The following is a 27,324-nucleotide window of genomic DNA, read 5'->3' as shown; positions in this document are numbered from 1 at the left end:
TTTGCTCTTAGAATAGAACAGTTAAGCTGGAAGGAACCTTCAAAGACTACCATGTCCTGACCATCTTCAGGGCTAACCAGAAGTTAGAGCATGTTACTGAGGGCTTTGTACAAATACCCCATAAACACTGCCAGGCACAGGGCATCAGCTGCCTCTCTAGGAAGCCTCTTCCAGTGTTTAACCACCCTCATGGTAAAGAAAACTTTCCTAATGTCCAGTCCCACCATGGCAGCTCTGTGCCATTCCCCTGCTGCTGTCAGTTCCTGGGAGCAGGACCCGGCACCTCCCTCTGCTTCCCTTCATCAGGGCACTGCAGGGATCACTGAGGTACCTCTCAGCCTTTGATCTCCTTGTGATTAACCTATGTTGACTATGCCTAATAATAGCTTTTTTCTTTAAATGTCTTTCAGTATCTCCCAGGACAATGTTCTCCATAACTTTTTCAGGTACTGAGGTTAGAATGAGAGATCTCTAGTTTCCTGAGCCTTTGCTCATGCCTTTTTTGTAGTGGGGGTAATTTTGGCTAGCTTCTAGTCAGCAGGAACCTCCTCAGCATCCCACAGCTTTTGGTAAAGTGTTGGAGAGGTCAAGCTATAGTGTCTGCAGAGTCCTTCAGTGCTCTGGGCTGAATCTCAGTAGACTCCACGGACTTAGGAACATAGAGCTGGTAACAGCTGTTCACTTACCATTTTGGTGACCACAGATTGAAAGTCACTGCTCCCCAAGCCGTGGCCCTCAAACACTGTGGACTAGGCACCATAAGATCTGTGATTACTATTAAATGCTAAGATTAAAAGAAGTCATTAAATGCCTCTTGTCTTTTCCTTATCCTTAGTTATTTATTAGTGACCTCCTGCTTCAAATATCAGTCCTGTGTTTTCCTTTTCCTCCTTCTGTTGTTGACATACTTTGAAAGGACTTCTTTGTTGTCAAACACCACCCTGGTTGCAATCAAATCAAGTGGAGCCTTAGCTTTTCTTGTTTTCTCACTGCAGATGTGAGCTGCAGCAAACTCCCCGTGAAGTCAGATGTTGCCTCCAGAGGTTGTATATTTTCTTTCTGCCCAGGTTGCAGGATACCTGTTCATCCAGGCCAGTCTTCCACCCTGCTTACTTGACTTGCGGCACAGATGAAGACCTCACACGGAGAGCTTGTGAATACTAATGGCATCAGTGGTTGGTTGTGTTGTCCAGCTAGTGGATGGGATTGGGTGGATTTTTTCTGAATCTGTGTTAGTATATATTAGATGAATTATGAATATCAGTGCTCTCATTCAGATCCCGCCCTGAAACATAACAAATCACAGCTTTGCAATAACTGTGCTCTGCATTTGTTTTGCTTTCCCTGAAGCTTATTGCATGTTGTAGTCTCATTTTGGGCCTACTTTGCATCCTGCTGAGGCTATTTGGGGAACAATAAAGACAGAAACTGTACAGAATCAGTAACAGCAAGGTCAAAAATCTGAATGTGAAAGCTTACACTTGATGTATAGAGATAGGTTTTGTCAGGCTTAACATATCAGCGGATCTGAACAGTCTGCAGATAATTCAAATTTGTACTGCTTTGAAAGTTAATCAAGTGTTCACTTGGTCTCTTCCACCTGAGTTTATCAACAAAATAGAGCTCAGGGGTTTTGTTTGTTTGTTTGTTGTTTGTTTATTTTTTACAAGCATATTTGGTGTTGCTTTGTTGAATGATGAGACCTAGAAGCTGGCTTTTCATGGTTCTTGCTTTGTGGAGATTAACTGTAGCAATCTTTCTAGGAGTCTTTTTTTTTTTTTTTTCTTTTTTTCCCTGTTTGCCTCATTTCTGCCAGCATCCATGTGAGTTATAAAAAATGTTTGGTTTTTTTTTTTTTTTTTTTGAAAGTGGTGTATCTTTGTTTGGTGAGCAGTGGGATTTGGTGGAGCTTACTTTGTACTTTCATAGGTATCCACAAAGATCCCAGATTTGTTTCATAGGTGCTGGCTTCAGTAGTTGTTGAAAACAGGGGAGACCAGGGCTGTGGCTGAGCATGGAGGTGATGGAGCAAGAGTGCTGAAGTGCTGTTAAGGGAAGTCCGAGGGAAGGAAACACTTTGCCTCAATTCTATCTCATACTGCTTAGTATCCTCCATCTCACCTTTCAGGACTGCAGAAGGCAAGGACTTCTCACACAAGATAGCAAAATAACACCTTTTTATATTTTTTAAAATATTTTAATATTTTTTAAAATATTGGCAGAAATATAAATAATGGATAGAAACAGCATGTATTACAGATACTTTTGTGTGACTCTCTGCTTCTTCAACTGAGATGTGAGCATGTACATTTTAGTAATGCTTAGCAGTAAGCTGTTTTGAAAACCTGCTAATCTTTTCCACCTCCTTTCCCAGTTTGTCAAAACTATCACAATAAATATGTAATGTATTAAAGAATGCTAATTTTATAGTTAAAATTCAGGGCTAGAATTCAAGTAGTGTTTCCATTACTTCTGCTGTGGAATTCTCCCATGGATTTACGGTTAGTTGCTAAATCTCTTTGCCTCAATTTTATTAATCTGCAGATGAGAGTGGGCCAGGCTTTTGCATTTTCAGAAGAATGTTCTGCTTCATTCTCAGGGAGGCATGTGAACTACGCTGCATTACGAACAAAATAACTCCTTTTCTCGAAAGAAATGATGATCTAAACCCTGAATTACTGTTTTTACTGTCCTAATAGGCAGCTCCACCTGAGGTAGGAATGCTGTTTTCACATGTGTGGAAAAATGGATTCCTACCTTCCTTCATGCAATTTTGCTTCAAATTTCTTATATCATTTCTTGTAATTGCTGCTCTGTGACACTAACTGAGCAGTAGATTTCAAATGTTAATATTACAAATTGGAAGATTTTTTTTTTTTCCTTGGTGTTAGTTAAAGAGGTAGAATGAAACTGTTGCTGTGGATTATTTGAGGGTATTTTAATAATTAGAATTGCGTGAGAGCTGTCATCTGTTCCATCCCTTCTCAAGTGCTGGAGCTGTTCAGTAGCTTTAGATTTCACACTTGTCTTACATATCTGGCTTATTCCAGCAAGAGGATGTGGGGTTAACATTATAGAGTCCAATTTTGCAGTCCTGCATGTGCCTTGTGAGTTTTTTTTTTACTTCTACAAGCAGGAATTGGCTCTGGTGTAAAATCTAATCTTTCATATCTACTTCATGGAAGTAAACTTGGTTGACTCCAGTGGATCTACTTGTGCAAATTTGCACTGAATGGTGGTAATGCATCTTAAGGTTGTGGGTTTGGAAGTATTTGGGTTTGCATTTCTCTTAAATAGATAGGATACAAAGTTTATAGGTGCCGGATTCTCACAGGAATTGTTTTGGACAATAGGTTGGTAATGTTTTGAAAGAGCAGTTACTGAAGGTTTGAAAGTTCTTTGCATACTGCGTGAATGTAGCCAACTATAGCCTTTGCTAGCTTGACAAAATAACAAGAACTCTTGTGGCCTTTGAAAACTGTGTTTAGTTGTTCACATTACTATGGTAAAGGATGTTTATGATCTCTGGTCTTTGGTTATTGAGGACACCAGAATGGTTTCTGGATATAAATAAGAGACTTGGGAAAGAATGCCATGCAATGCATCAAACTCTGGAAACTTGAGCAGTTGATATTTTTGTAGAAGAGCAGCATGAAACAAATGCTTTATTTTGTTTGTGCAAATGAGAAGACCATTGTGATGCAAAGCAGTATCCTGAAAAGGCAAATGTGCTTTTTTTCTGTTGTAAATATCCCAGCTAAATAGTGCAGTAATTGCAAGCAGAGCTTGGCACTTTTTCTCTCTATTCTTTTCATTGATATATTTTAACAAGTTCTCATGAGACTATTAAAACATCTTAGTTTTTGGAACATGTGGTCTAGTGGGGATAACTTGGTCTGCAGATGCAGTGAGGTTGGCAACTAGCTTTTACATGTCTTTTCATTTCCCTCTAGATCCTCTGACCCAGCATAACCTTTGGTCTCCCTCTGAAGGCTGGGGTGAAGGAAGCATGAGCAGGTGACTGATGATCACTGTCAATACAGCCTGCAGACAATATGTGAATTACTTTAGCAGTCTCCCACTGCCCCCCTCCTCTCTTAAATCAACAAATGCAAATAGCTGCCTCCTCATTTGCTGCTATCTCAGGGAGGCTGCCCAGGCAGCATGGGCTTTGTTGTAGTCCTGCGTGCTGAAAAAAGCAGCTTCAGCTTTAGTTAGAAGAAAAAATATCAAATGGGACCTGACCCCACCCCCAGTGGTTAATGCTGCTAATATTTGGTCCTTTGGCGTGTGCAGGTAGGAAGATGCTGTGCTAAGAATACTTGCTATGTGTATTTCAGGAGGGCGGCCTGAAGTGGTTAAACTGTTTGCATTGTTACTCTTTGTGTGTAAATATCCTTCAGGAGGGGTGTAGGGATTACTCAGGATATCAAAACTCATACCTGTTGACATTGTAATTCGTTCTGTATTTAATGTATGCTGCATTTACTATGAAGGAATAGAAACACACTTGCTAGATTTCAGCAGAGGCACAAAGAATTTGTGAACCAACAATTACAAGTTCACAATGGTTTAACACCTAGTTGTGTAGCATGAATAAATAAAAACAGCTGTATTTTGCATTCCTGTAAACATAACACATGTAATATGTAGCACTGTCTGGTACAGCATGTAGTCGATACTGCTCTGCTCTTCCAGAAGTACTGGTTAATGCAAGTTGTCACTCAGCAATTCAGAGACATGAGAGTAGTGCTTTGCCAGCAGTTGAATAAAATTCTCATCAGCTTATTTTAAACTATCATTGCCTATGAAAATAAGTTTTGGTATAGGAAAGTGATTACATTCCACGTTGAGAAGGTGGTTCTTCTCAGGTACCTAGGGATGTAATGTCTGTATTTGATGTATTAGGATTGCAACCAATCATAGTGAAAAAAATTCTTCTGAACTGCCATTTAGGAATATTGGATTAGTAATCGAATCAGACAAATCACAATGTTTGTGAACAGTCCTACAGCTTTAAAAACGGATGTCAGTAGAGTTTGTGTTTCATAGGAGTCTGCTTGTAGTATGTAATTCATTCTTAATGTTATATTTGCTACTGCAAATACTTCGTAACAGTTAACTAGAATGAAAATTCAGAGCCACAATAACAGTTGCAAAGCTACGTAGTGAAATGTTCAGGTGACTGTCACTCAAATAGCTACATGTTAAAACTGTTGCTAAATTGCTAAGTATATTCTTCAGATCTCATTTCAGATGTATCTTTGATTATATTTGCTTACCAGAAAGTATCAATTACAGTAATATTGTAAAGGAAGAATTACTATAAATTCATGAAAACCCAAGAAATCAACTTTTAGAACCCCCATGTGTTCCAATTTCGGACTGCAGTAGTCCTTTGGATCTGGCACTGGTTACTCACACAAAGCCCTCTTGAACCCTAACTTGTAGTACTTCTGCATCATGTCACATTAAGCTCATGGTAGTTTATAGTTAGTGTGGATCATGGAGTTTATCCTGTATCAGCAAGCTGCAAAAAGCAAGTGTTAAAGACAGTATGATTCTGGAAAACCAACTAAGTTTAATGCCAAGACTTCAAATGATTTCATAGATGCTGTATTTTCTCTTCTTCCTTTCCCATGCTTCTCATGAGAAGGGTGGTTTATCATCACAAAAATTCCCATTTTCATCCTCTTCTTCCCTCTCCTTTAGCTGCTTCTGCATCTGCCTGTCCATCATCACTCAGTCCAAGAAACAGAATGTAGTTCTTTGTGGACTTGGTCATTGCTTTGTGTTGGCCACAAGGAGTGTGGTGTGGGATGTCTTCTCATTGAGGATATCTTCCATTTGACATCCTCCTCTTGTTTTAATCAGTCTGTTGCTAGGGAATCATTACAGTAAAATCATCATTAGTGCTTTAGAGAAGGGAGATGGGTGGAAATGATAGCAGACTAAGAAGTTTTGTTCAATGAAATCTGATTACAATTTGCAGCTTCTCATCAGATTATAATGCAGACGCATCTTGTATGTAGTGGATCCGATTTCTATTGGGATGGAAGAATCAACAGAGAATGTTAAGATGAAATAAAAATGACATTTTATTTTGGCTTCCAAAACTAAAACATAATAAAAAAAGAATCAAATCTGTTCCAAGTATAAAAATCTGAGTAGTTATGTGAACTTTATAAACCAACGTCTCAGACAAATACTGATGAACGATACTTTGCCTGTCATCAATTTCTTTTCTTAATTGGATGACTTCTTCACTGCTCAGAATTGCTTTGTAGCTTGCTAGAAGTAGTTGGCATATCTTGTAATTGTGGGAACTGCTCTGAGAGGAGAGTGGATCTATTATGGGCTGTATACCTTGTGAAGTATTATGAAGGCCTTCTTGATGAATGGTACTTTATCTTGTGATGATGAAAATCATGGGAAGCACTTATAAGGTGAGTGAATTAATTCTTTTTTATTTTTATTTGAATGGTTTCTTTTCTTCTTCTTCTTTTTTTTTTTTTTTTTTTCCTCCTTAGGAAGGTCCCTTTAAAATAATGGGTATAAAGAATTCTCTCTCTGGCTTTAATGAAATTACGTAGTTTCATGCCAACCACTGGGGTTCAAAATATCCAAATATATTTATTTTACAATGTAAATTGTGCACTACACTTTTTTTTTTTTTTTTTTTTTTTAAAGCCTTTATTAGAAAAGTTGCTTTCCATCGTTCATTTTGAGGTTTTCCCCCCCTTCCCTTTTGTTTTTGTTTTTCCTCAGTTTCCATTACAAAGAGCAGTGCAAAAATCCAATCTTCCCCTTCCAAAGTGACCCGGCGTTCAATGCAGTCTCCACAGAAATCTGCTCCAGTACCAGCGCAGCGGGGCAGGAAACCAGGTCGGGGCAAACCCCCTGGACAGTCTACAGTTCCCAAGAAGGGCAGGTCTCCTAAAAATATTCCCCTGACCAAAAGCACCTCTCATACTGAGAATCTTAAAACAAGGAAAAAAAGTTTAAAACCTGGAAAAAAGGTTAGTCCTTATCTACTACTTTACTTTATATTGCAAAATTTTGTAGTGAGATTATTTTTTTTTTTTCATTAATTTTCTGGCTTCTCTTCAGCCTTCAGGGCTTTACTGTGTTCAGAAGTTGATTATGACAAAACGTCTAGAATAGCTATTCTAGAATATCTCAGGATAAACTTCTGGGATTTTCTTATTCCAGTATGGGAGTACTGATTTAGATTAATTCATGGATGTGTTGTTGGTATTGAAAAATACTATTCTGGAATAGCCATTTCCAGTAACATCCCAAGAACCACGGGGAATTCTTGAGGCTTTTTAGTCTGAGTTATTTTGCTACTGTAGCATACGCATGTTTTTCATTTTTTTACTCTCATGTTGAACAAGAAAAAAAGATTAGGAACAATGAGGATTTTGGTGAAAAGTTTAGGCATTTTAAGCATGCAGCGGGATTTGCCAAGTTAATCTCTTGAATATCCCATCATCCTGGAGATCCTGCATGAACCAGGACACTTCCTTTCAGGCAGTGCATCAATGCATTTCCTCAGGTGTGAGCCTGAGAGGTAATGATGCCTTGCTCCCTTCAGAGCTGAGTCCAAGACATGGGCAGTGGTCAGCCACCCCCACTTACTCTGATTTCCAAAAGTTGAAGTTTTGCTTTTTCCTTTCCTCCAGCCTGGGTTACTGTGGGCTAGTAAGAAATTGCTGGTGGTGCATGGGAAGGGATGAAGTAATGGCATGAGTATGACTTTGCCCTTCAGTGTGAAGCACTAGTGAAGTGTGCTATTAGAGCGCACCTAAAAGGCTTTAGGATAAAACTGGAGGTGATTACTTTGGTTGCAACGTTGGCTGCAGGGTAAGGAACAGTTCTGCAGATTGAAAGTAGAAACCCTGCTGTCTTCTGCCACCTTTCCCTCCCATTTAGGCATGCAGAACAGTAGGCTGCTGGGGCACCTGGGCTCCAGCTTTATCTCCTTCTTGTTTCCACACAGAGGTGCAGGTTACAGAGGAGAAAGCTGCTCCCACACAGGCTGAGCTAGTGGGTTGGCTGTTTGCCATAAGCCTAAAGGGCTTTAAAGGAGATAACTGAACACATTATCTTATATTTAGGAGATACTCGGGTATGGCAGGATGTGCACTTTGTGTAAGGGTTCTGTGCTCCTCTGTCTCTTGTTTAAAAAAAAAAAAAAAAAAAAAAAAAAAGTTGGAAGATAGTTGCAGGCATCTCACCTTTAAAGAGGCTTCTGAGCTTCAAATGCTGGGTAACGGGAAGTGTCTTCTTGGAGCCCTGCACTTGGCACCTGGTCTGTGTGAAGTATAGTGCTTTGCTTGGGATTGGGAGTTACTTTGGGCAGTTCTTGCGATCAGAAAGGGATCTGAGAAAACTTCACGTGCATCTGATTTCCTCTGTGGGACCAGTCAACTAAGCATTAGACTTCGAAGTATCTTGAATTTGAGGCACCTATCTAACATGGCACGTTACTATTGTAACTTTTGCACTGAGAACTTAACAACTGGGTTCCTTTAGAGAAGCCATGGAAAGTTTTTATTGCTACGGTATGTGGTAAGTATGTGGTAAGGTTGCCAAGACATTACACATATTTGCACTCTTCTTTGCAGTGTTTTACTTAATACTGTAAGTGTGGAGAGAGGAGAAATTACTAAATGGGAGTTCTGTATGTATGGGGTATATGTGATATAGAGTGACACACAGCTTAGGTACTTCCCAGTATGCACACAAATATAATATTAGTGATATGTGCTTAGATATTTGAATGCAGTTGTTTATTTGTTTGTTTCTTTTAAGACAAATCCAAAATAACCCTCCACCTTTTCAGCCTCTGCAGTTGTTCTCCAGATGTGAACTGACTTTGTGCTAATTCAAAACCTGTGTATTTCGGGAGATCAGTCTGATGCTTGATGAAGTAGAGATTTGTTTGACTTGTTAAATCTCACAGTGAAGAGGCAGGCTGGGACTCCTTGCCTTTTTAAGCTTGTTATTCTGCAATGTTTATCATTGTGCATGTATTAATTTTTATTGTACAGCTAGGAATGTTAAGCTGTTGTCATTTTCTCGCCTAAATGTTTCTTAAGCTTCTCCATGAGGATAAAAAGCATGTCAAGTCTTATTCCCCATTCCTACCCCCCAGTGTGCGCTGCTTTTTTTTTTCTTTTTACTGTCATATTGAAAAAAATCTCTTTACATTTCTCCCATCACCTTTGAAAGTACACTTTGCAGAGCAATGCAAAGAATTCCTTCCAGACCAACTGGTTTATATGCATCTCTTGAGAAAGGGCCTTGGTCTGACTGTAGTTTGCAGCCTTAGATGTGACCCCACGAAAGCAGCGTCAGTGAAGGGTGGTGAGGTGCCAGCCTGTGTGCTGAGCTCTGTGCAGACAGTCGGTGCTGGTGTGCCCTCCTAACTGGCAGGGCCAGCTGTTAAGGGTGAGTAGGGGCAAATGTGGTGAGCCCAGCTGGAAGCACGGCCTGCTTCCTGACACATCCTGGCTGTTGGACTGCGGTGTGCTGCTCATCATTTTGGGATTACAAATTACTCAGCTGAGCAAGCATAACAGGCTGTATTCCCAAAATATGCTCTTTCCTCATTCTGGAGATGGTAAGAAATGGCTGGCTAGCCTCACCACACTTAAGCATTCGTGTGGAGGGTAGACAGTTCTTCTGGCTTACATCTTAGTGTTTACATTTTGTTTTCATGCTACATTTCTCCTGTTCCCTCCTTTTTCCTCTCAACTCCACCGCTGGCATTTTGCAGCATGACAACAGACAACTGGTCCCCTGGGGAGTCCCTTCTGCATAGAGGCTTCAGGAATGCCAGGCTTCAGATCAAAAGCTCTAACTTCCTAACTGCATTGTTGTTCTCTGTGTTAAGGATGGAAACCTTTCTGTTTCCCAGTGTTAAGATGCATAGTCAGTCTCTGACAAGTAATACATCACTGCTTCAGTGTTTGACCCTTTCCTCCTCGTCTCATTCACAGCAGTGCCAAACCTTGGCTGTCTCTCTGTTTGTGGTGATCCCATCCAGTACTGTGTTGTCAAATAATTTCTCTTTCCAAATCTATTTTCTCAGATCTGTAAAGAGCACAGAAATTTTCTCTACCATGCCATAGACTTTAGAAGAAAAGAACTACAATTCTTAGTAGGTGTTGTGGAGAAGTTAGGCACTGCTGTTCTTTGGAAGGTGATTTGCTTGCTATGTGATTTGTTAATGTACTATTTAGTAAATATCCTCCTTATCCATCCATTACACTTTTATTACATTGCACTTCTAAACTGAAGCTTTCCCTGACAGCTTGGCAGATTTTTATCTTTGCTGCAGATCAGTGTTAGATATAAACTCTTTCCACGTGAGTATCCGGGTCTCTGCCACCTTGACCACCTTGGTTAATCTCTTATATTCCTAATTTTTTTTTATTCAGGGTAGAAAATGAGGATGTAATATGTTCTTATGCAAGAATAAATGGCGAAGGAAGAGGTGAAGAATTTTTTGCCAATTAATTGCTTCTTTTATTTCCATGTATTCTTATAACACATCAGAAGTGCCTTTCTAGCATACGCCTCTTTTCTAAGCCCCAGCCCAAACTAAATTGCAACATTTTCTTTTTTCTCAGCTGGGAGACACTGACTGATTTCTACATCCTTGTGCTACAAAATCTGTCTGTCTGGTATATAATAGGCTACAAATAAGGTTGGTTTGGGAAAGAAGAAAGTTTTGCAAACTCAAGTGACTGAATTACAACTATATTGGTATATTTGATACCTTGCATAGAGCACCAGTTTCTAAAAGTGTTATGTAAGAATTTCAACATCTTTGAAACAAGCTGGGAGAAAATCTAGATGCTCTGTAAAGTTGACAGCTAAATTTGGATCAGAATTCAAATGACAATGACAGTATATGACAGTGTGTGCACAGCCCAAATAATTTATTGGAATTGTGATAAACCCAGGTGATGGAAAGAGTGTATGTGGGAAAGTAATCCAAATACCTCTTCTGTGATTCCTAAAATTCAGAAGGACCGTGAATTGATTATATATAGCTCATTGCTCTCCTGCTCCTTTTCAACGATAAGTGAGTTCCTTTTCAACCATAAGTGGGCTCCTTTTCAAGTCATTTGTCTTCCCCTGTGTTGCTGAAGTAGCTGTAAACGCAGGCAGTTCCTGATCATCCCTTCCCAGATTTCATCATCTTTGCAATGCAGTACTTCTCTAATAAGGAACTACATGCACTCAATAGTATGATAAATGATAGTGGAAAGGTTTGGCATACTACTTAAAAAAACATTAAATACTTTGGTATTTTTTTTCTCAAAACAGAAAAAAGTCTTACCAGAGCAACTGACTCCTGCACCACCTTCTCCTCTTTCTTCTCCTGATGGGGACAGTGGCACTACACAGATGCTGAAAGATGGAATTAGTTTGTCTGGTGCAGCTGCAGCAGTTATATCCACAGGTAAAAGAAAAAAATAATGACATTTTTAGTGTGAAATGACTTCAATTTCAAGAAAACTAGTAGTGTCTTCTTATGGAAACGTGCTGCAAACTTACTCCTGTAAATCATTACTCACCTACTACGTTTCTTTAAAAAGATGTTTGTAGGTGCCAGTGTTACTCTGTAGAACTGGTATTTTGATGCCTGCATTATAAGAAGAAGTGCTGGAGCACGGAGACTTTGAACATATCTGCTAAACCTGTCAGTTTCGCTCTGTCTGAAGGAGGAAACTGTACAATTGTCTGTCTCATTCTCTGATGTATGAAATGGGATTAGATGTAGCTAAAAGCTCGTATGATATTTTGCTTTCATGCACACTTGACTTTAATACCACAAAATGGAGATTTTGTCTCACTTCAGTGTTCTATTAAAAAAGCAAGTCCATTTAAACCAAGTAAAAGCAATCAAGGGAAATATCTCCCTTATTTTTAGACAAGCAAAGTTAAGAGAAAATGTAATGAAATGTATCTTAAAAAGCGTTGGCAAAACAAAAATAAGCTACTTAACGAGCTAGCTTGTTGAGGGGCTTGTAACTCTGTAATGAAACAATTTGTATGTTGTCAACTGAAATCTCAGATCTTTCTAAAAAAGCCCATAACTTATGTTAATTCTGTTTGGGATACTTTTGACATTTAAAAACTGTTTTTACAATAGAAGTTGTCAGGCTCTTCTCCATCCCAACTTCAATGATGGATGAGGGGAAAATACCTATGTGTTTCCTAGGAAAATAAACCTTTCAGGAGTCAGCTGTTACTGAAGTCAGACGAAGATGTCATGAAAGCTCTTTTTGCTGATTTGTATCTTTGTTTATTCGTACAAGTGGCTTCCTCCAATCTGCAGACATCAGAGACTAAGCAGATAGGCATGAAGATACAAGATCACTGAAGCACTTCATAGAAACGTTTCATTTTTAAAATCTATGTTTCTAACTAAGCCAGAATGCTACTACAGCTGAGAAAATGCAGCAGTCTTTTCTATTACATATCACTTAGATTGTCTGCTTAATCACAAAAGATTTAAGCTATACTAATGTCTTCCTGCGTTCCTGATCATGTGACAGTTAAGACCAAAAAGAAGAAAGAAAAACCCTTCAATTACAGCTTTTCTCCATATTTTTCTGCCTTGTTGTTCCTTTTGAAAGGCAATTTTTTCATTGTCTCTGTAAAAAGTGCTTTCAATAGTCCTATTTGATTACTTTCATGATAAGCTTTAAACCACTTTGCACAGTTTCCAGGTAAGTATTGTTCTTTTGTTTAGCAGTGAAAGCCAAGCTGTGGTGTGGAAATCATACTTGGGTGGTTGCTGAAGATAGCAGATACTGACCATTTTGCATAGACATTGTTAATGCTGTGTGGGTGCTTCAGAATGGGCACCCATAGCAGGCCTATGCTATAGTGTTTGGTTTGTTGTATCTTCTCAAATATGAGAAAAAATAGGGCAGCAAGGACAGCTTTTAAGAATAGATTTTTTTGGTAGTTTAGAGCATGTACTGGTAGTTCTTGCTTTCCTGGGACTAGTATGTGAGTAGAGATGAGTTGAAAGAAGAATGCAGTGTGATGGCTTTGTACGTTAGCAGGGTACAGAAAGGCTTTAGAGGTCAGATGGAAGTGAATTTGGGACTTCAGAAACAATGCAATTCTAGCACGTGAAATGTGTCTCTATTCTGTGTACACTAGGTACAAAGAAAGTAGAAATACTTTGGCTTGTTCTTTTTCAGTGTGTGTTTATGTCAACAAGCATGGGAATTCTGGGCCTCACCTGGATAAGAAGAAGGTTCAGCAGCTTCCAGATCACTTTGGACCAGGTCCTGTCAACGTGGTACTTCAACAGGCTGTACAAGCTTGTGTGGATTGTGCCTATCAATCCAAAACAGTCTTTGGATTTCTGAAATCTGGCCATCATGGAGGGGAAATGATAACTGGTATGTGAAGATGTTTCTAATTTTTTTGTTTCTTCACTTGTTTCTGAACCTAGGGTAGGGAGAAAGAACTGAAGTAACTGCAATGAGATTCTATCACTTTTGTAACTCCTTAAGCATAGTCAAGAATGTATGTTTATGAACTACTTTATTAAGAGAGTCCTGGGGGAGTATACTTTGTATCAGTCAGAGTCCAGGATTTTCTGAACAGTTCTTCAATCAGAATCTAGCAATAGCAAAGTTGAATTACATGTACGCTGTACAGTTAGGTGGTTGGTAATAAGTAAAGCTTGTGCACCAACAGCTGCAGCTATACATTTGTCAAGTAAGCTCAGTATGAGTGGAGTATCAGCTTTATTAATTCAAATCATTCTCATAATCTTATCCGTACGTAATGTTTGTGTTCTTAATACCTTACCCAAGTGAGTGAAAAGTTTCCAGCTAATCTGTTTAGCTTCCAGGCAAGTGATTCCACATGTTAAATTTGCTGCTTCCTCCTTTCCCCCATTCCCTGGTCTCTTAGGTCAGTGTTCATTCTCCTGTGTCCTCTACTAAGGAATAGGTTTAGTTCTGCTACATATTAATGCTATGTCTACAAATAAATTATCCTTACATCTCAAACTGAGTAGCTGCTCCTTGACATTTTTTTTTCCTTCTAGGCTAGAAAGTACTTTGTATGGCAGTTAGCACATCAATTCATAATTCTATCACTGGCAGTAAAAAGACTTGGTGTAACTTTAATCTCCTTACATTATCACCAGGTGTGAAAGATGATTAGTGGAATACAGGTTTAATTAAATCCTCGTAAAAGACTTTGCTATCTAACAGTATCTACAACCTAGTACCCTGACCTGCATATAGCAGAATTTCAGTAGTTCTTGCTTATGTGTCTGCATGAGTTTGTTCGTACGATAGATGCTTCTTTTCTACTTTGTAATAAAAGTTTACTGGAACTGTGTAAGCTTGGGTGTGAAACTTGTATTACTTTATTTTTTGCAAAACATATGAAATTTTATTATATTATTAATATAATAATATAATTGTGTCTCATTCCAAAATGTCATTTTTTTATGGAACAAAATACACTCAGATGTGCTTTGCCAGTATTCTGATTGTTATTGTTCTTGAAGAAGGACTAAACTGTAGGCCAGTGGTGAATCTGGGCTATGATGGTATAGTTGAAAGTAATTATTTTACAAAGCAGAACAACAAAAGAAATCTAGTTCTGATATATTTTCATTCAAAAATCCTGTAGGAACAGGAATTACTATTGTAATTACTGCTAGATTCAAAGTAGCCAGCTCAGTGGTCCTAAGCTCAAGAAGCCTGGCTCTGTAGGCTGCTCCTGAATAGAGTGCTGGAGCGCTCTCAGGTGCATTTTCTGTTTTTTAGTTCTTGTCTGCTCATCAGCTTGTTGGATAGGTTGCTGAGAGGCTCACTGAGTGATCAGTCAAATCTTGAGTCATTTTATTAAAAAAAAAAATTGTCGGATATATTTTGAGAAGAACAGAATGTGGCTTAGGTTAATGTAATACATTAAACTAAAATAATACATTAAAATAAAAAGGTAGATAACAGCAGGACAAGGGGAAATAGTTTTAAGTTGAGGAAGGGAAGATTTAGGCTGGATATCAGGGGAAACTTCTTTACAGAGGGATTGGTGAGGTGCTGGAACAGGCTGCCCAGAGAGGTTGTGGATGCCCCGTCCCTGGAGGTGTTCAAGGCCAGATTGGATGGGGCCCTGGGCAGCCTGGTCTGGTATGAAATGTGGAGGTTGGTGGCCCTGCCTGTGGTGGGGGGTTGGAGATCCATGATCCTTGAGGTCCCTTCCAACCCTGGCCGTTCTGTGATTCTATGAAAACCAACTGTGCAGTTGGATAGGAAGGTAGGCTACATACAGTAGAATAAAATGAGAAACTGCAGAATGAAATTGTGAGAATATTTTCTCGTAGAGTTTTTGCTTGAAAGTTTTTTTTTTGTTTGTTTTTGTTTTTGTTTTTTTTTTGTATAGTTGGTTTTTCTTTAAGACTGGCAAGAAAAACAATTGTCTGCATCAGAGATTAAGGAAAGAAATCTAAATCTTTTGTGATGAACTTTCATGGCAAGTATTGTATTTGGTATAGTAGAAAACTGCATGCTGGGACTTGGATGAAATAATCTTGCTACAATATGTGTGAATAATTAGTGGGTTCTTTTGGTTCAGCTGCCAGAGAAAATAATTGTTTTGAATGGAGTTGAATTTAGGATTTTTTTCTTACTCAAAACAAAAGCACAAACCGTTTTAATTTTGCTTGATGCATAAGGTTTCAATTCAAGCAAATGTAACCAAAGGGAAATTAAAGGCTTGATTAGCAAGCCCACTCATGGTGGTGGTGTCAGCCCCTCTTTTCTGCTTGTAGCTCTGAGTCTGTGTCATTTAGTGGGATGAAACAGTGAGGTTCAGATAAATCTTCTCAAGCAGAGAATTAAATCAGTCTCTTGGGTGATTTTCTTCACTATCAGACAGACACAGTTGTCTGATAGTTTAGCTCTCAGCCTTTCTCCTGGCTCGAGCTTGCTGTTTGAAACATACCTACACAATGAAAACTAAAGAAATGAGAATGTCTCTTCATCCCAAGGGCTGGGATTGCACAAACAAGCTCAATTCCCTGTTTATTTGTCATTAGAGGTTGAGGTTGTTGCACCTCAGAAGTACTCCTTTTTATTTTCAGCCCTAGCACTTATCTTGGAAGGAAGAAGCTTTTGTTGTCCCCAGGCAGAGCAGAGAGTTGTTGAGCCTGTAGATCTGGATCCCACTCCTTTGCTTGGAGTTCCTATGGTTGCCCTCAGACATTTGGAGTACAAGAGAGCTGTGTTTGCACTGAATCCTTTTTTTTTTTTTTTTTTTTGTGGATTTTTCTCATGGTATGTCTTGGGGAATTCAGATAGCCTCAGATGTTTCTTGCTTTATCCTCCTGCCAACTCTAAGATAATATTATTCTTTTCAATGCTTCTTTTCAAAATTAAGATGTGAATGAGAAATTAAGATGTGGAGAACAAGTAATTTCCCTTGGGCCATGTAAGACTACCTGTGAGGCTACTATGAAGTTATTTGAATGTTTGCTGCAGCTGATAGTGCTACCTTGCAGTAAATATCAGGAGATCAGGCTCTGCTGGGTCTCACAGCCCATTTGCTCTCCAGAACTGGTTGAGCTCCTAGCAGAAATATGCCTCCCAAGACCTCTTCCCCAAACAGGAGGTAGAGAGCCTTGTGTCTGAGCCACATGTGAATCATTAGGTTTTCATTTAAACATTGGAGACAGGAAAAAATGTGAATGGGCCGTGGAAACCCGTGGGTCCAGGATTTGTCCCTGTGGTACTGACTCTTAAACTTTAGGCACCTGCATTGGGTCACTACACAATGAAAGCAAATGAGAGGTAGTGTGTTATTGTTGATGCTAGCCTGTGCACTTGCATTAACCCTAATCATAGGCTCACTTAACAGTATAAGTCAGTCATGCGTTTGATTTCCTAAGGAAGCATAAAATATGCTAGTGCTGGGGCGTTTTCTTTGTTTTTGTATATAATATCTGTCTTCTTCTGTAACACAATATGGATATGCTCCTTATTTCAGACTTGTGAATAAAGGTTTTCTTGTAATTTTTGTGGGGTTTTTTTTCTTGGTTTTTTTTTTTGTTGTTGTTGTTTGAAAATGCATCTGCCACTAACCAAGTGTGATCCTTTAAAGCTCTGCTTAGCATTTGGAATCTCAAAAACAGAAAGCTGCCGAGAAGACAAATTGATGCATAAACCTGGTGTTCACACTGATTCTTTCCAACCCTAAGCATAATTTACAAGTTCGTTCCTGTTCTGTTGTAGTGTCTTTCTAATTAGAAATAACCAAAAGATTCAGCTAACATAATTGTAATTATTTACCTACATACTGGTGGCGTTTGCAATAGAGGTTTTTTCAGAATCTCAGTAAGTATCACAAAAAGGGGAAATTATCATTAACTACATCATTCTAAGTATTTAGAGAGCAAGGAAAGAGGTCAGCAAGTAAAAGATGTTGGCCCATGTTCAGTCTCTTTGTAATCACTCATTCAAGTCCATTCTTGTGGTATCTCTGCCACCTAGATTTTTTAGAATTAAGTTGCAGCTTCATCACTGTAGCGTTGACAGCAGGATGGATTTCTCTAATGGTAAAATATCAAATGACAAAATGAGTTTCAGTAGTCAGAATTTCAGTGGTGATGCATGCCTGCACACTACTGCTTGTAAGCTCAGTTCAGTTACAAACTAAAAAAAAAAAAAGTTTATTTTTTTTCTCTCTAGCAAGTGCTGTAATGGATCTTTTCTTGGTTATCTCCTGCAAATAGGTGGTATAGAGGTACTGTTTTAAAAGCAAACAACTGAAATTGCCCGTAAGATTTTGATGTTGAGAGAATAGATCTGTTACGCTCGTTTAAAGCCAGTGTTATTTTCTTAAAATAAGTTCTCATAGAGCAAATTTAAAGTGGCATGGATCCAATGGAAGGTACAACCAGTTCTTTGAATGTAAATGTGTGAAACACCAGAAAGATTGTTTATTCCTCTCACGTCTTGCATGTTTTAAATCAAAGCTGAATGTCCTTTACTTGTTAGTGTTTTGCTATACTTCGTGATGCTCAGGGGCTGTTTGACATCATCTTCTTATTCGCAGCTTCCTTTGATGGGGAGAAGCATGCCATCAATCTTCCTTCTGTAAACAGTGCATCGTTTGTCCTACGTTTCTTGGAGAAACTCTGCCACAGTCTTCAATGCGATAATCTTTTCAGTAGCCAGCCTTTCAGCCCTTACATGGGGTGTGCACATAGTCCCACGGAGTACGATAGGAACAAACCAGGTACTATGAAACAACTCTTGTTTACAAGTACTGTTATTTTTGACAAGTGTGGTTACTTTATGAAATTTAACGTTTTGGTCTGCTTTGCTGTAACTTAAATTGACTGAAATGGTTCAGTTCTTAGTAGATTCGTTCCAGAGCACAAGTGCTGTGGCAGGTTGGGATAGCTCATAGCACATGTGCAGAAATCATTTTGTTCTGCTAACTCTTTCTTGTGGTCAACTAGGAAACATATGTATTGTACCACTGGGTTACTAAAAGAACAGACTCAAAACTTCACATTTTGCCTGTTCAATTTATGTTTGAATCATAAAATAACCTTGGATAAAGATGCTTATTAACTTATAAGAAGGGGCTTGCTCTGAGAGGTGATTCAGTTCAGCCTATCCTACAACACTGAAGTCTTTTCTTCCTTTGTTCACCTTGCTCAGTGATGGCTCCAAAATTTTAGATCTGCAGCATACAGTCTAGTAAAGAAGGTGGGTTTTGCAGCTGGCTGCTTGTGACATTTTATGTGAGTTTTGGTACTCTGGGGGTATATAGAGTGAGAGGGAAATAACATGCTCAAGGTCTCCCATCAAATGGTTTGCAGTGCTGGTATTACGAGTCCCAGTCCAAGAGTTATCAGGAGCCATAGCTGAGAAAACTTTGACATCAATGCAGTTTCAGTCTTACAGGTGCTGCTTTAGAAAATAAAGTATCGTGGTTTTGGTATTTCGTTTTTTATTTGTTTTGTTTTGTTTTTTTTCCAGTAAAGAAGTTGTATTTGTTTCATTTCATGAGATAAAAGTCATTTGCTTTAATACTTTTCAGGAAAGTAGACTAAGTTTGGAAATTTGGATGATGACAGTATAAACTAAGCTGTTACTTCAGCTTTTGAAGTTTGTATTGAAATGACGGATTCTATGTGAAATGGATTTGTTACCTGGTGAATGACTTGATGTATGTTTTTCCTTTTGTACTTTGACTTTCCCTGTGAGCATTTTTATACCATAATTAATGGGTGATGACTTTCCTCTTCACAGCAAAAGAAGAAATACATGAAAACGGAAGTGTTAAACGATACTCTCAGGACTCTCCACCATACACCGCTCCCCTTTCCCCTAAGCTTCCGAGGAGTGATGCTCATCCATCTGAAGGTGATTACATTGTGTTGGTATTACATACGAGGATTACATATGATTTTGGTATTTCTACTCAAAAGGAGTGAGTACAGTGTATGTCTCTGGTTTGCCTATAGTCCTTGACAGCTCAGAATGGAGATATTTATTGATCAGTGGCATGGATTTTGTGCTTATGGACGATCTACTGCAAGTTCAAGAAGTCTTTCTCCTAAACATGTCAGTCTTTTTTGTGAAATCACTCAGGCAGATAGGTGACATTTGAAGCTTCCTGCTTCATGTATGGCTATTTAGTACAAAAATAATTCCCTTGAAATGGATTAGGAGATAAATTGGAAGCAACTCTAATAACTCTTGGCTTGGGCCAATGATTGTAAGAGCAAGGATGTGTTTTGATGGTACAATTTAACTGAATGTATGACTAGCTGCCCCTACAAGTTGCTCTGCTCCTGCTCTCCTTGCCTCCTTGTCTCTGTAGTGCATCCCATGCCTCCCTGCTGATGGGGTGACAAACTGACCCAGTGAAGCACAGAAAACATTTTGGCAAAGCTAGGAGATATTTGCAGTTTACTTCTCTGCACTGACTCATCATGCACTCAGATGAGTGCAGGAATGGGTTGGATAAAATGCAGCCACGGCAGGGACCAGAGCAGGGGAGCCTCTCTGTGCAGCTGACTCCTGGAAAAGGAAAGCTTTTGTCTGTGCTGTGGCAGAGGTGCAGTAGCTCGCTGTGCCGATTTGTAGTCAGCCTCAGAATGTAAGTGAAGCGTGTCAGCTTAAACCTCACAGAGAGACTTAGGAAAGAGTGGTTTTACTCTGCTTTTGCTACTTGTCAAACCGTGGTAACTTGTTGATGTGACTCATCCCATCTGATAGATACTTTCTATTGCTGCAGTATATTTGCATAATGTTTCCAAAGGCTTTTGAGATGTGTCATTTGTTTCTCTTTTTTCTCTTTTTTTTTTTTTTTCTTCTTTTTTGAGTTACTGGTGTTTTGTCATTTAGCCTCAGTGTGGGCAGAATAATCTCTTTTTCTGTGTAAAGTCATGGGGCCACACTTAAATCAGAAGAGGATATCAAATTAAAATGTTAAAGCTTATTAAAAATGGTTCTTCTTACAATTTGATATAAATACAATGTATTAACTTCAATGATGTAACCACAGTAGAAATATAAAAATTGTCAATGCAGAGCTTTCTCTGTCTTAAATAGACCCTGGTTTAGGTCTAGAACATCTGTGCCATTAAATCATATATTTCTAGTAAGCAACTGTGTGAATAACTGTAAAACACTTAATTCTACTGAAATTAAGTTGTTTAAATTGGAGATAAACAGATGTCTTAGACCTGCATTCTCTTATAAGAAATCTCCCTGTAAGTAAGTTGGCATGCGTGTTATAACCTGATGAGCATTTTGATACGGGAACGGAACCCTTTTATAGATGAAGTCAGTGTATTTCTTCAAATTCATTTTACTATCAATAGTTTATTGTAAAGTGCCGTTACTTGGATTGAAAAAAAAAGAGGTCTGAGTTTGTACTATGTGTATTTTGAGAGGCAAAGTATTCTCCAGTGTTGTGTGTTTCCCATTAGAGCAATGTCCTCTGAGGAAAATCTGGAGGTAATTTCATAGCGGTCAGTCATGGGCTGGTTAGCAAGAAAGATCTGCCCCTGAAATGTTCTGGCTCCATTGAGACACAGTTGTCTTGAAAGAGTTGTTTTGAAATACCATTTGAACGCAAAATGGAATAATTGTGGGAAAGGGTCTTTCAAACTGCTCATTTTCCTTCTGATCTACTCGTAGATATGTTTTGCAGATTTTGCTGTTATTTCTGTTCCATTACAGTTTCTTCTTAAAGTTCTGAAAGATAAGAGAAGGAAAAGAGAAACAACTCTGTCTCCTTCCCCTTGAAAACAGAGTGTTCTTTACTACTGCAGCCAGTTACATCATGCAGTTATGTATGAAGCAAAACAACTAGCTTATTCCCAGAGGAGCTTCAAGAAAACAAAACGTCCAATTCCTTCTAAGGCCTTCAGTCTTTAGCAGTCTGTTTTTACCCTTACATTTGAAACATAAGGCATTTTACTGGCCTTTTATACATCTACCCAGATTTCAGGTATTCTACAGAGGAACCTCCTGAGTAACAGAAAAAAACTTGTTCTCATTCCATCCCTCTACTACTCACATCTGCTCCAAATGTTGAGGTAGGAAAAGAGTCATTTGTTGCTCCACTGATTGCAAAGCTGTATTTGTCACACACCAATTCTGAATCAGCTCTCATACCTGTTGACAGTGCCTTCTACAAGACTGCAGTTGGGGTTGGTTTGTAGAGAAGCTAGATGGATTGAAAGGGGGTGGATTGAGACAGTAGAGCTGCTGAGCAGAAACACCTTTTTTAAAAGATGATCACCCTGTGAAGTATGCCAGTGTTCCCACCTTGTGTATGTGACCTGAAGAGTTAAGATAAGTTTAAGATAATGGCAGGACAAGGGGAAATGGCTTTAAGTTGAGGGAGGGAAGATTTAGGTTGGATGTCAGGGGGCAGTTCTTTACAGAGAGAGTAGTGAGGTGCTGGAACAGGCTGCCCAGAGAGGTTGTGGATGCCCCGTCCCTGGAGGTGTTCAAGGCCAGGTTGGATGGGGCCCTGGGCAGCCTGGTCTAGTATTAAATGAGGAGGTTGGTGGCCCTGCGTGTAGCAGGGGGTTGGAGATTCATGATCCTTGAGATCCCTTCCAAACCTGGCCATTCTGTGATTTTCTGATTCTAAGCTCAAATGCTAGTGTCTTGGGATACAAAGCACAGTTTCTCTTTGCCATCCCTATTTACTGTTGCTTAATTAGGATCAATAGCATTAGAAAGAAACCAGAGACATAGTTGGAGTAAATGCAATTAAATTCTTTCATAGTATAGTGAATTTAAAACCCTTTATGTCTTGAGAGGTCATGGAAAGAATTACATAAGATGATTATTTAAAGGACATATTTGGGATCTCTGCTTGATTACTATAAAAAGATTCCTTCATAAGACATTGCATGGAGTTGGCTGATATTTGCTGAAATACTCCTGTTGAAACTTTCTGGTGTGGAATATTGCTTCCAGTATTTCATCACGCCTTTAAAAACTTACGAAGTCTCAATCTACAAGTTTTGGGCTCCTTTGTAGTGCTTTTCTGTAGCCATTTGAAGTATTACTTCTGCCTTTCAGTCTTGCACCAAGACTTCGTTTGGTGGTCTCATTCTCTACTGAATCTAACTTTCTCATTTGTTTCCTTTAATATTATAGTGCTTATCAATGATGAGTTAGTATCTTTGAAATACTATAGAAAGATGGCTTTTGCTTTCATTTTAGCAAGTTGCTGTAGCTACTTCAAGCCAACAAATAAAAGTTTGCTTTCTCCAAAAACCTCAGTAGCTACTGCTTTGCTTTTTTGATACAGATCAAACTAGAAAGTTTATCACTATTGTCTTGGGGGTTGTACTCGAAAGAGAAGGGCTTGTGGACTTTAAGGCTTCTAAAGTGTCGTGTTTAATAGAAGATGTTAGGCTGGTTTGCATGTCTCGCTTTACTGAATTCGCTAAGTAGGGAACTGGTTCTCTGGGTGTCTTTGTTCCACTTGGGGATAATGTTGCCTGAAGATCGTAACTGTGAAATACACTCCAAGTTCTTCACTAAACTCCAGTTTATACAGACTTCAGGAGAGAGAACCTAATTGCTAATGGAACAAGTTAAACGTGCTTAAAAAGCTCTCTGTGGGTTATTGTTGTTGTTTGTTTGTTTGAGGAAAATACTCTTCCTTTATTTAATTCTGGAAGTTTCCCAAGAAGTTATTGGAAGTTGTCATATAAGAAGGGTAATAAAGAGCATATTCTAGGAATTTGTTTCACAGATTGTACCAGTTACCCCAAAGAATATGCTGCTCCGCTAGCATATGTTTTATAACTTTCATAGAGTAATTTTCAAGATGGTAATGTGGAGTTTACACTTCTGTGAACCTGTTAGCTATATTTTCCAGCTCTTAACTCTCTTGCCAAAGCAGCATTTGTTTCATGCAGATTTTTGCATCAGGCTTCCAGCTTCTTCCTCAGGGTAGATATTGGCCTAGTGCAAGTGGAGCTGAGAACATACAATGATGAGAGAATGGAGTGGTGTTCCCATTGATGTTTAACTACGCGTAGATGCAGCATTGTGATCAGAGTGTATTGTGTTAGTGTGCATGTGAGTCTAGGATTTACAGCCTTCTGCAGCTCTGCATGTAGTCTCTTCAGTTTTTTGTGATGGCTATTGTCTCCGAACATATGGAGATCTACAGATGATAATTGTCCTCTTGCTTATGAAGTTAGAGATTCCCTTTACTGTGTAGAAGAAATCAAACAATTGCTAGTTACCATGAGAGGTTTTTTTATGTTAAAAAATTCTTTTTATAATTCTTTTTATATTTATAAAAATTATAAACATAATGCACTCTTAAACAGATTCTCAGAAAGTAACCATTAAGAAAGATGATGAAAATGCTTGACTGAGATTGCATGTGTTAATACTAGTATCGGACAATGAAAAAAAAATCAAACAAACCTTATGTCCACATCCTGCTCATAATATTTAACACGTACAGCTGAGATGATTTATGGAAGACTGTCTCAAACTTGTCTATGAGACATTTTACTGGAAATTTTTTAATGTAGTAAAGGAGCAGTGATTACTTGAGAATGACTGTTCTGCAGTAAGTCTTGTCTCACAGGAGATTTGTTAACAGGCTTGGAGCTCTTTATTATCTTCAAGAGAACATAGCAAGGAATTAAATAACAAAGCTACAAAGTCCATCGTTTTGAACAGATCGATGCTTTTGTTTTCTGTAGCAGAAACGTTACGTATAGAAGAAAACAGCACTTCCAAAGAGCATCGCTTCTCTGAGGACTCTATGGATTCTGCACTTAATTCAGTAAATCTGTCAAGCCCGGCCCGTCGAAATTCTGCCGAATATCGTACTTCAGGGAGTGCAGCGTATTACAGGAATTCCTTTCAGCCAGTGACTGCTACCTCAAATTCAGCCCCAGTCCTGCGCCGGCTGTCATTGAGCTCTGCTGGGAACAGCAGTTACTATGAAGTCAGTAGGAATCGAATACAGAGGAGGATTGAAGGTATGCTATATGCCTAAACTTTCCAAAGTATGTAACAGCTTTTATGAACATGCAAAGTCCGTGAGTTATGAACAAAGAAGTTCTTTGCCACAGAAAATACGTTACATATGGAGTGAGATGTTGTGCTGTTGCCAAGCACGTCAGGCTTGCTAATGTAACTTCAAATGCAGAACTTAAGCCTGCTAGAACTAATACCATGGAGCAAGCCAGAGGAGTCTTGTCTGCTGCACTTTCCTCTCACTGCTGTCATGGACGACCCTGCAACAGGCTGGATTGGGCAGTGCTCGTTAAACACAGCTTGCTTTCTGAGCATTTTATCAATTATTTCTGTATTGCTGATATACAGATATAGGGTTTCTTCCTGTTCCTCTGCACAGTTGAATTTCCATTTGCCACTTTCCCGGATACTGGCATCTTGGGACCCGGGAACCAAACACAAGTCAAACTAATCCCTCTAGGTATGTCATAGAGCTGGTTTTTATGTTGTTGTAATTATCTGCAGTTGTAGAGAGTACTTAAGACAAATGGAACTGTTTGGTATTATGGTTTGATACATGAAGGAAAATAAAACATCCTTTATTTTAATATATGACAAAGAACGAATAATAAAAGCCTATTGTTAAGAATGTCATATGTAAAATGAAATGTGTTATTCCTGTACAGACTAGTGATACTTCTTCTTTTCACAATACTCTTACGCTGAAAGCTGCAAGTTCCACAACTGGACCTGATCTGAATTCACTTAAGAGGGAACCTTCAAGAATATCGAATAAGGATCCGTCCACCTGGTCAATAGAGGAAGTAATGTGTTTTGTGAAAGAAGCTGATCCGCAGGCACTAGCTCCACATGCTGAACTCTTCAGGAGACATGTATGATGCATATCCATTCTGTTCTACTAGATGTCATGTATTGCATTAGTCTTCTAGAATACGACTTCGATGTCTGTCACTGTATTTCCAATTAAAGGTAGACTGCTCACTTGTGTAATACAGGGAGGTTGAAAAATTATTTTTCCACCTGAAAATCCTCCTGCAGTATGTTTTCTCTGTGTTCCAACCTCATTAGACTTAAGATAATATGCATTGCTTTCCAGCTGGTACGAGGTAGTGTGATACTGGAACTCTTACATTGTAGTGGCCAGCTTCCAAGGCACCCTGTTGCTGTGGTACATCTTGAGAAGCTGACATTCTCACCTGCAATATGGGGTGCTTGTCTTTTGTTGGTGACATTTCTCTAAGGCCGTCTGTTTTGTAGATGGATTATCCCAAAGCAGAGAAGCTGCTGTGCCTTGTTACCTTTGCACTTGGTCATCAATACTAAAATTCAGAGGTTGAGCTGAAACATTTGTCTGTTTTGACAAAGAATATGGAGTTTGGTAGGATCTAACTAGATACTGTACTTAGGGAGATAAACTGTAAATGCTGGTTTCCTTGTGTTGTTTTTGATCTCCCTTTTCACTGCGCTTTTGTATGGCAAGGTGTTAAGCGAAGAGCTGTGTCATTATTTCATTTTATATTTGGCTCTCCAAAAAGAGGTTGGCTTTCTCTTTAGTAGCATTTTGCCCCCATTCTGCACCAGCTCTTACTAACAGTTAAACTCTTTCACAGTAAGCTGGATTAGAAGCAAAATTCAAAGTAACTTTTAACAAAACTTCCTGTCTTGTGTGTTATTCTTAGTTGTGTAACAAGACTAAATGTCGCTTGTTTTGTCAGGTTTATGTTTAAAAAAACTAAGACAGAATAATTCTCTTTATGGTGTTTAAGGGAACTAATTGCCTGTCTGCAGTATGTAATGCTACTAAGAGCTTTGGACTGTCACATTTCAGCAACTTTTCAACCAGGCAGTTGAAATCTGACTAAGTTGTCTTCAGTCTTGATCCTAACAATCTGTCTGCTTTAACCTGGCTGTAGATCTGTCTTATTTCACAGCTTCAGATGGTCTGTAACCCCTTCCTCTGAGTGACTGTTTGCATGCGCATGCCAGAATCCTCCCACAGCTGTGTTCAAGGTTCAGTGCAAGGCCTCCGTGCTTGCATCATTTAATCTCTAACTGCACAGACCTTCCTTTGCAGCCTTTTTTCTCTCCTTGACCCATTCACTTTTTTTCTCAGCTGTACCTATTTTTGGTGGCTGTTTGGTCAGTTTCCTTTACTTACTGTAATTTCGTTTAGTATCTCACAGACCTTAACCATACAGTAAAAACACTACAATAAATTCACTTTCAGGGGCTGTGGGTAATTATCACATTGCAATAAGTTACTGCCTCGTATATGGTAAATGCTTTTTTTACTGCATTCTCAACAAATATAATGTAGTTTTCAGTGTTAGTGTGCAGATTGTTAAAATAGTCGTGTTGTGTTTGTTCTCTTCCTTCTGCAGGAAATCGATGGAAAGGCACTACTGTTACTGAGGAGTGATATGATCATGAAATACATGGGACTGAAGCTGGGGCCCGCCCTGAAGTTGTGCTACCACATTGAAAGACTTAAACAAGGAAAGTACTAGCTGAACGGGGACACTGCAGTGTGTGTGTGTGTGTGTGTGTACCACACTGAGCTCTCAGGTTAACTGCCATCACCTTTATTTAAAAGTCTTTTGCTGGTGTAAGTTATCTGTATTTTTTGGAAGTTCTGTCAAAATGTGAAAAAAGACACCTTAGGAGAAAGTAGAGGGAAAAGATGTATTCCATTCTAGTGTTTTAGTGAACTGTTTCAGCCAGCTTGCAGGGAGAGACAGTTGGTAATGGGCAGGTTGGGTAACAGTGC

At 38.9% G+C, this 27,324-nt stretch overlaps 1 protein-coding gene across 1 annotated transcript in view; it reads left to right on the top strand.

Moving 5' to 3' along the window:
* Positions 1–27,064, top strand: part of SCML2 (Scm polycomb group protein like 2) — a gene marked incomplete at its 3' end in the record, with an annotated part of 51,152 nt that extends 24,088 nt beyond the window's left edge. The window contains exons 6-13 of the mRNA XM_079549162.1: positions 6,769–7,019; positions 11,344–11,479; positions 13,236–13,439; positions 18,118–18,300; positions 19,326–19,439; positions 24,278–24,559; positions 25,266–25,429; positions 26,939–27,064. Of these exons, the coding sequence (XP_079405288.1) occupies positions 6,769–7,019; positions 11,344–11,479; positions 13,236–13,439; positions 18,118–18,300; positions 19,326–19,439; positions 24,278–24,559; positions 25,266–25,429; positions 26,939–27,064 (1,460 nt within the window). The remainder of the gene's footprint in view (positions 1–6,768; positions 7,020–11,343; positions 11,480–13,235; positions 13,440–18,117; positions 18,301–19,325; positions 19,440–24,277; positions 24,560–25,265; positions 25,430–26,938) is intronic.
* Between the last annotated feature and the right edge of the window lie 260 nt (positions 27,065–27,324).

This window comes from Tetrao urogallus (assembly GCF_951394365.1).
Source record: "Tetrao urogallus genome assembly, chromosome: 1".
Classification (NCBI taxonomy): Eukaryota; Metazoa; Chordata; class Aves; order Galliformes; family Phasianidae; genus Tetrao; species Tetrao urogallus.
This window is presented reverse-complemented; position numbering and strand designations above follow the sequence as displayed.